Below are 10,000 nucleotides of genomic sequence, written 5' to 3'. Positions count from 1 at the left end.
ATTTCTTGTGGACTATTTAGTTTTGTCACATCAGCATAGAATTCTCTTATTGATATATCATTAAACAGTAGACTAACACTGTAATTTTCAAATTATGAAATTATTTTCCACTGACATTGTAAATCAAGTTATTAACCATTGAGTCATTGATTCCTGTGAATTAGGATTTGATTAATTCGTTTTCACTGTATATCCATGGGTGATGCATTTCATTGCTTTCTTTTTAATCAGTGCGATAGGGATAAGAACTTGACAATGGCTTACACCTTTTCACAAATTGTCAAACATTAGACCCTGCCAACACTGAAATGGGTAAGCATTTGTTCCAGGAATGCATTAATATGCTTTCAGTTGTTATCAGGGGAAAAAAAGCTGTGTCCTTTCAGTTTTTAGTGATAAATTGCCATGCTATATATCTGATTGATTTCTGAAAAGTTCTCTTTTCATCTTCATCAGTGATGGGAAAAGATGAAAAGATAGACCTCCTGCATCTTCTCCCGTATCTATATGTCACATTACGTTACCATGGCGACCAGATGTCATCATGTGATATGAGAGTCTAAACTCTCTGATACTTGTCCTTTTGTCACTGTTGAAGTGGCTCAGCTGAGAGGGGCTTTTCCTGTTACCTGCACATCTGATGTAGGGAGGCTCACAAGTCCGCCTTTTGGCTCTAAGTGTTCCGCGATTGTTAAAGATGATATTAGGATAAATGGATGAAATCCATCAAGATTTCTAAACCTATTAAGTCTGCTCCACCAATCACATAAAGTCATGCGGTGTTGTGAAGATTATAATCGTACACAACATCCAGTACATGTGACCATCTTTGTTAGAGTAGTTAATTTATGTATATAGGAAAGTTCTTTTTTTTTCCTTTTTCTTTTAAGATAACGATTTAGGATTAGCACAAGCCTATATTACCAATGTAACCTGTTATTGAGAAACAGTGGTGAAACAAAAAAGGTATCTGTCAAGAATATATCCAATCAATTTTCCAATTTACACTGAAATTGTTTCTTGGATTGCTGAAGCAGCATAGATAATCCCAAACTTTATATGTTGCTTCATCAAGGGTTGTAATTGTGGTTTCTTTGGTGACTTGTGCAGAACTTTCTCCCACTTTTTTTAATGGATCAATGTAAGAATAATTAGGAGTAATGCCAGTATTGTACACATTTTTGGAGTGATTGGGAGATTCATATTCCAAACATGTCTAAAGGGCATTACCAACCTCTGTGTCAGAGAAGGAGGAAAAGACAAAGAACTTCATTGCTTTTATTCCTTAAGTTAGACAAGACTTTTGCAGACATGAAGCTCCACTTGGCTCGGTGTATTTTCGCTGAGAAGTTTGGTAAATATACAGACTGAATGGCAAAGGTAAAACTTAGGACTGTGCTAGGGCCTGCCAGAAGCTACAATGTCACAACAATGTTAGCTTATGTACACAAGAATTAAAGAATCTTAAAGTGCTTGAGAACCTCTTGTGTTACCTAACTATCATGGCAGTCCCTGTTGGTTTTTCTCTTTTTTAACAGTTTAATAGAATTGGGGAAAGTTCATCTTACGGTACCCCAGCAGAGATTTAAATGTCTGCACAAGACCTTTTATATGTGTGCTTGCCTCTGTCTGTTTTATTGGGAAAGTTCTAAAATTACTATGGCACAGAACACCAATTATATATAGAATTTATTATTTTTTTTTTATTCTTGCAGGTTTCAATGCCAGATTCACATAAAATCATTCAATTCACTAGAGATTATGAAAGCAGTTTAAGTGAATTTGATTATGGTGTATGACAATTTTCTTTGGCTTCTTCAGGCATTCAGAGGCGTTTCACACACTGAGAAATTTCTTTACCCAAGAAGCAGAATGTCTTCTGCTAGACATCATAATAAATATTAGATTTTTAAAAAAAGCAATTACTCAGACTGGTCCAGAGAGAAGCAAATTTATTTGAGAAAGTTAATCCCTAATCCAATACAAAAAACTCATGGTAATTGGGTTTTTTACGTGGAGAAATAATTGTTGGTATGCAGATTATATGAAGTCAAATGATATAAGACTTTGTGTTATCTTAATACGTTTTAACAGAAACGTTGATAAAAAAGGCAGTTTTAAATTTAAAAAATTTGGGATATTCCCCTACCTACATGAAGTAACAAGTTCGGAATTTTTGATTTTCATTAGATAAATGATCATTGCAAATTGCTCTGTGTAAAAGTGATTTATAATTTATCATAGTGTTTCTAAATTTGTTCCTATTATTGAGCATTTGTGATCTAATAATGAATGCCTTGCTACCATTTTCTTTTCCCATGGCAGCTAGTGCTCATGCATGAAAATATATATTTGATTTGTGAAATTCATACAAATGAGTGAATATTTCAAACTTATTATAAATAATTTCTACATTGTGTTCTGCAAGTTAATTATTTCCAATGATTTCCATTGATGGAGGTACGTTTCTGGAGTAAGATAATTATTCAGTAGTCCTCGAGGCAGTCTCTGTCTCAGGCAGTGTTGCCAGTGTAGAAAGGTCTTAAATCAGATCATCTGTTCGGGATTCCTGTGTAGCCCAAGGTGACAAAAAATAAAATATCAGAGAGCAATCCGAATTTCTCTGCAACAAATTATTAATGGTTTTTCTCAGGGCCTTTACCAATTGGATGGAGTCGTGAGAGTGTTCTTCCACTCTCTGATTTTCAACTGTAATTTCAAACTTTTTACAGTTAAGATTACCTCTATCATTCACTCGGCCCACTCAAATGAACTTTCTTTCGACTTTTCTCCTCTTTTTAAAAAAAAATTGTCATGAGAGCCGAGACTGCAGGCTTTAAATATCCGTCTTTTTGTGCATTATCATTAGTACATTAATGTGAATGAGGAGGGGGTGGGTATTATTTTTATTTTATCATTAGCCATACTTGAGTATTGTGAAGATAACTTGAAGTCTTCCTCACAGTAATGGCAGGAACAGACTTTTGAATCAGGAAGCAAAAGGAATTCTGTAATGTTCTTTCTGCACTTTAAGATCCACAAACTCTCCCTGGATTTGGAATGTTTTTTTGCCAAAGAATGCCATTTTTATCTCTCATTGCTGTTGTAATAGATGAGCATAAAGGGTTGAATGAAAACGGCCATATAAATAAAACATGGCTGATCCTTATTTGTATTATTTTGATCATCAGGGTGAGTGGTAATGTGTTGGGATATTGCATGTTTGTGTGGTAACACTGCGGAATGGAACCCACTTATTACTATTGTATTAATTACAACAAAAGAAAAACCTTTATCAACATTTCACTGTAAATTTCCCAAGGTGATATAAATCATTAATTTTGCAATGAAACAGAATTCTCCAGCCAGCGTATCCTCACCATTAAAGTGAGGCCTACACTGCTCCCCCAATATGCAGTGGCAGCAAATTAACTAATGGTCCCTGCGCTCTTGTTTGGACTTGGGTAATAGAACCTACACATGACATTTTAAAGCCCTTTGGTGGACGCTAAGGGGTGTCATATAATATCAGATCATTAAACTGTACATCTTGTTTGAAATCTGGTTTTTTTTATGTCAATGGATACACAACATCAAACACAAGAAAATAATCAAGAAGTCACCACTATATGGGATAGGTTTAATGAAAGACAACCAAGAAGGGAAACAGATATTTCATCTTTAAAAATGACTATTATTGTATCTCTAGTACCCACAATCTAGGATGTGTGTAAATGAAAGACAACAAAGCGGCAAAACGGAAACATTTCATCTTTAAAAATGAAAATTGGGTTGTATCTTTCCAGGAATAGTTGCTCTAGACCCCACTTTATGCTAATATTTCCTTCATATTGTTTTGGAGAAGAAAATTAGAATTAATAACTAGAGAAGCACACTGTCATTTTGATCTCGATTCTTTATAGTCTGTAACAGAGGTAAACGTATTCAGTCATTTAAGTCTGTATTTTATTCCTCAATATTTCATGCTAGATCCTGTCATTTGGGACCTCTCTGAGTTTTATGTTGGATCATTCTTGATATTAAGCAGCTAGATTTATCATCATCTTCATGTCATTATTCTTATCAAACAGGAACTTTGTTGGCAGGTTATATCATATCAAGAATGGATTATCAATTTATTATTTATGGTGTTATGATTCTCAGGAGGTTCCCAAAATGACGTTTTTTTTGAAATTATAAAACATAGTCGCTGGCTTAAAATGCTGATCCTTGCAGTATTTTGTGAGGTCTCCCATCCACAACCTTCACTGGCTCACCATATTGAAATATTCTATACCACCTGTTACTATTTCTTTGCCTCAGTGAGTCAAATACAGGCAGTTTGTGGAAATATACATGCATGGGTGACACCTTGCAACAGATGGCATAAAAATTAGGCTTTCTAAAAGTAAAAAACCTTCACGAGTTCATGATCTAGAAAGTTGATGTGTTGGATACCAAAAGCCACACATTTCCGTCACAAAGAGAATTGTCGTCCACTCACTTTAAATGCTGAGCTGTGCATTGAATATTTTTATTACTTTTATATAAATTTTATCAGTGAATTTTAATAGTTATATCATGTAGATTTGAAGGAAATGGAGGCACATGTATATGTCACATTTGTATTAGATTTATTAGGTTTGATATTTTATTGCTTGCTGAGGATGATATTTCACTAAATTTTGTATCAGGGGAGTAACAGGATGGTTGTTAATAAGAAAACTTTGTAAAATTCAGTGTTCTGTAGAAATGTTTCATCTAGCATTCCTACCATTAGATACAGTACTGCTTAATTTGTGCTAGCTAATGAAGTCGTACATTTAAGAAATGTAAGCAAATAAACAACTTGTATACTGGTACATATAAATACCATATATGAGAAATCTACTTCCATGTAGATATAATGAGGGCAGAATAAGAGGGTGTACAAATATCATTGGGATGGATTCATACTGAGCAAGTGATCCATCATACATTCCCCGGCCTGACACGGTGTTATGTATAATTGATCATCATTTATTGGATACTGTCCGACAGTAAAAACATTCGATTACATGACTCCTATATTTTCATTTCGGTGTTACACCAGTTCAAATATTGCGAGGCCCTGTAAAGGGAGCACACCTGAGGCCATGACTGAAATCAATGGACCCTGTATGTAGCACCACGTCAGATGGTCCCCGGGGACAACAACCCCACTACCACAACAACTGGGTAAATTGAATTTTACCTACCCCTTCATCATAAAAGTAATGCAATGACCAGCCATTGGTCTGTTGTGAGTCTCGGAGGCACGGTCCAGACAGATCGAGGGGTCCAGATTAAGCCGTAATCAGTCCAATATTGCCACCACCGTGCCACAGTGAGTAGATCAAATCTGATGCTTTTATGCTCAGTTCTTCTCTTTCTTTACAGCGGATTATGTTTGATAAGGCTCTAATTTTGTCTAAAGTATTTCCACAGGGTTAAGTCATTCGATCTCGCATTTATTTCTTCTCCGGCGTTATTAGCCTTTGTAATGCAATTCTGGCTTCCAAGTACGCAGAAATGGTCATTTTCTTCCTGCAATAGAAGATTGTATTTTTTCTATTTTGCCACTTGAATGCCTGTCTTTTTTGTCAAGAGGACACATCAGGGATATATTATTTTGCATTATGTATATGTATAACCTCAGTATTCAGCCATGGAAAACGTTTTGTTCTAAGATAGTAAGGAAAGAAAGCTGTCGTTCAACTTCCTGATCTTTCAATGCATGAACTTAATGTTGTTTTATATTGTAACTTTTCTAAAGATTACTACTTGGTGTTAAGATTTTTTGTATGAAGGAAATGTTAAAAGCAGGAAGAAAATCCAGCTTGAGATCTGTTGAGTGTCATTTCATAGTTTTGGAGATTCACAGTTAGCAACGGATATCTTGGTATAGTGTACCTTGGGTGAATTGTTTCTTTTGTTGATTGTCTTGATATTTTTTTTCGACTGGACATAAACTATCATTTCCTGGCCATTTCCTAAACATAAAGAGGAAGCCGTATTGTTTGAGGCATTTGCTGTGAAGAGACAGACATTGTTGGAGGAGGCCTCTCAGCATACCTTGCCACCAAGATGATGGTTGCAGACCCTTTCTTCTGGGAAAAAGCCCAGAAACTCAACCAGTGGTTGTTTCTTCAGGTAGGCTTATCCCTTTGTGACAGGTTAACATTTGCTATTTTGTGTTTTGGGCTTCTCCAGTTGTTTTCAACTGTCTTGTCTGAGTCTGAGTTTTTTTTTTGTATGAATTTGGCTTCCGTTTCTACGGGGTTGATTTTTGTTCAGTTATCAGATAGTTGGCATTGACCAATGCTAGAAAAATTTATTTACACGATATTCATGTTTCCAAAGACAATCAAGATGATTGATTTTCATTTTATGTATTGTAATTTTACTATCTGATAATTCCATAAGTGATGGATTGCAGAAATGGTGTGGATTACTTAAAATGAAGTTGTTAGCTGTCGTTAAATGTAATTTACACACCAGCATTATATGGGTTTTGGCACTTGTAAAAATGGCCAGCTTCCTAGTGGTTGTTCACTTGATGGGCTTATTGACGGGATTATAATGTGAGTGGTTTAAGTGATCCTTACCTCAAACCAACGTATTGATCCCTTGCTTCTTGCTCAGGTAAATTAAGAGTCCGTTGTAGGGGGACAATTACCTGTAAAATTTACACTTCTCTCTTTCATTATCAACAGTCTGATGCAGATATCCGTGCATGAAATTGATATTTCCTCTTTTTTACAATTATAACCAAAGTTGTTTTTTAGCATATTCATCATTTGCCTACGAGAGAAAGAGATGGACTGTGAACAAATTAGTAATATGGGGAAGTAAAATTATGAAATGTCATTCCTGGCGGAAAATGACAATGGACTGATATTGAAGCACTAAATAGTCACCATCTTTCATGAACATGGAAGAGCGTCATTGTAAACCCAGCATGACAACAGCCAGTGGATTCGTGAAGATGAGGGGACATTTTACAGTAGACAAGTTTGGTTTCCTGACTAGTACATCTTTAATGGTAGAAACAGGAAATCACTCCCAACAGATAATGCGCACCGGAAACTTTCATGCTGGCTCAAGAAGAAAAAATAGACACCAAAAAAGTCTCTTCTCCCCCTTCAGTCCAACCAAGCGGAAATAAATCTTTTTCAAAGTCTGTCTCACTGTCAAATAAATTTGTCTGGTGAAACATTTTTTTTTGTATTATTAAACCCACTATTCACTGTCTGTCTAAGTTGGTGCGTATATGCTCTTTGAAATTATGAGGTTTCTTATTCAGCATTATCATCATGTCGCATATATTTCAGTGAGTTAGTTGCTGCATTGTTAATCATGGAGCTATTTATACAATAGCTAAATACAGTTAATAGATTGGTAAAGAATGTATTGGTCATGATAGAGTTAGTTTTGATCTCTTTGGTTAAGCACTGATCTTTGAAATAGCCAAATTGTTACAGGTAATAGTTTTTTAAGAATATGTTATTTTTGGTCAAGACAAGCTCTAGCTGAAGCCGCCTTTCAATAACTCATTTCATTTGTGATCGCTATCATAATCTTAAGACAGGAAAAAAAAACATCTGAAAGGTTGAGATGTGGGCTTGATAAGAAGCTTGTTTGTTAATTACCTCAAAAGAGTTCTGTAATGTTTGATCCAGGTTAGCTAAGGAACAGCCATTAATTCTTGTGTGATTTATTTATTCTTAATTACATTTCTCTTTGTGGCATTAAATTAGACAAGGCCTAAAAATATGGATTGATTATAACACTAACTTTTTCTGCTAAAAAATACCATTAAAACACCTGTGTCCCCCTGATGTTATGAGATCATGATTTTGTACCAGCCTCAAATAAAAAAGATTAATGTTTTGGATTTAATATAGCTTTGTAGTTCATTATAAGAAATGATATTATTTAAGTACCAAGCACTTAAGAATTCAGTTTTATACTGTTGTCTGTTACGTGGCGTGCAGACTATAGCCACATTGAGCAAGTGTTGCCAGCAACACCTGTGTCATGATAGGCTTCAGACTATTATACTGCAAGGTAAAATTAAGTGCTTGGATTGTTTCATTTATGTACATGTAATTTTGTTGTTTGGGATTAGTGATCGAAACAGGTGACTGGCTTTCTAACTCTCTTTGAATAAGCATCACATGGTTGAATTTTTCCTCATTTATTGTGTATATATATATGGGCTGTTTCTGATCTGATAAAAATGTTGCCAATATAGCCAATTTATTTATGGTGAACAAAAAGGAACTCAAATGAACTGAAAAAAAAAATGGAAATTACATTTAAAACTGCAAGAAGAAATGATTCAAGAAATATATCAACTTGAATTTCTTTTTTGTGTCACTTTGTGGTTGATTTTCAATTAAATAAAAAAAAGCAGAAAACCATGGCAACACATGGAGAGTATTGACTTTTGTTCATTCAAATTTCCCAAGTACTGGTATATATATTTTAAACCTTTGTCACAAAAATAAATTAAATTGGGGGGGAAACGAAGTTGCAAGAATATGAATTAATGAATGATTAATAGAAATCAATAGACTATTAAAAAAATGACTGAAATTGTTTGCAGCAGATGTGATATTTAAGAGCCTGTAGATCGAACATGTTTTGTGTCGAGTTTTGGCATTTGTGATGTTATGGTTGTTACACTGGCAGAAATGTTACCATTGATTTTGTACGAATGACTGAGCAGAAAAGGACCCAGGAGGAAACAGTTTTATGCAATGTTCCAGATGAAATGAATAAACAGTTGTAAAAGTATCATATTAAATCAAGATGCAAACTGATGCTCTGTACTCATACAAAAGATGTCTTCCATTTAGCAAGTGGAGGCTGTTTGAAGTTTGTTGAATGATTAGACTTTCACTGCCCACTTAGGTATGGTTGTTAGTTCCGAGAATATTGCACAGTATCTTGTTTTATTGCTGCCGATTATTTTCACCTGATGAAGATCTACACGAGAGATAGGCCCTTCATGCTAGTCTATGAATAATAGATAGGCCATGCAATGCCACAAATGGGTTTAGGCATGGCCTGTACAAACTATCCATTTTGTTTGGGTAATTTGGGAAGTTGATTAAATTACATGCAGTGTAATTTCATATGGAGATATAAATATGTAATGATGTAGCAACATCTGACTCTCTGGCCAGGAACTCTATTGACATTTATCCAACATTTTACAAAATTTCCAAAAGGAAGGACAGTGAATAAGACCTTCCAATAATCTGCAACTTCATCCAAATTAGGATCAATTTGTCCTTTGTAGATTTTTTCTTGAAAGTTTTTTTTTTTTTTTTTATCTTTTTTGGCCATTTTGTCAAGAGTTTACAGGTATCTACTACCGTTACTTAATTTGAATCCGCGAGAATTGATGCCCAAATTATGAAGAATCGAAGTACTGCACAATCTGGGTCCCATTAATTTGTGGAACCTGGTACTTGGAATGATTGGATTACATTCCTGCAAACTTTATGATGTCATTATTGATGATTTTAACAGGATAATGATATTTGATACATATTATTTAAAACCGATTCACTCTATTATCGGGTCGTTAAATGCTATCTTTCCATATTATGGAAGGCTTGCAATTGAGGAGAGTAATTAAGCTATGTTTTTATCATTGCAGGAGATGAAGGTGAATTGGGCCACATCCCCTAGTAACACTCCCAAACAGGACACCAGTAGTAAGTATAGCCGTCCACCGGACAGCTCTCTCTCCCCTTGCTTGTAGACAACAGTTCACAGTCAACAGGCAACACTATAGATAGTGAATAGTCATTAGACATCACATCAAATAGTAGTATGTATACTGATAAAAAAAAGAATAGTCAACATATTTAACTACAAATAGTCAACAGACAACATAAAAATATATGATCTCATTGCAAATAGTCAACTGTTACTCTTTACATTCTAGTCACTGAATGATTTTAGT

At 34.9% G+C, this 10,000-nt stretch overlaps 1 protein-coding gene across 10 annotated transcripts in view; it reads left to right on the top strand.

Moving 5' to 3' along the window:
• LOC128181714 (nucleolysin TIAR-like) overlaps positions 1-10,000 on the top strand; it is a 49,168-nt gene that overhangs the window by 24,550 nt on the left and 14,618 nt on the right. For 9 of the 10 annotated variants that reach the window (XM_052850214.1, XM_052850216.1, XM_052850219.1 and 6 more), the window contains one exon: positions 9,692-9,749. In XM_052850214.1, coding sequence (XP_052706174.1) covers positions 9,692-9,749 — 58 coding nt within the window. Of the gene's footprint in view, positions 1-5,877; positions 6,172-9,691; positions 9,750-10,000 lie in introns of those variants that run through there. The other variant, XM_052850223.1, reaches the window with a different exon arrangement.

The sequence above is a fragment of the Crassostrea angulata genome, chromosome 4 (genome assembly GCF_025612915.1).
Source record: "Crassostrea angulata isolate pt1a10 chromosome 4, ASM2561291v2, whole genome shotgun sequence".
Taxonomy (NCBI): domain Eukaryota; kingdom Metazoa; phylum Mollusca; class Bivalvia; order Ostreida; family Ostreidae; genus Magallana; species Magallana angulata.
This window is presented reverse-complemented; position numbering and strand designations above follow the sequence as displayed.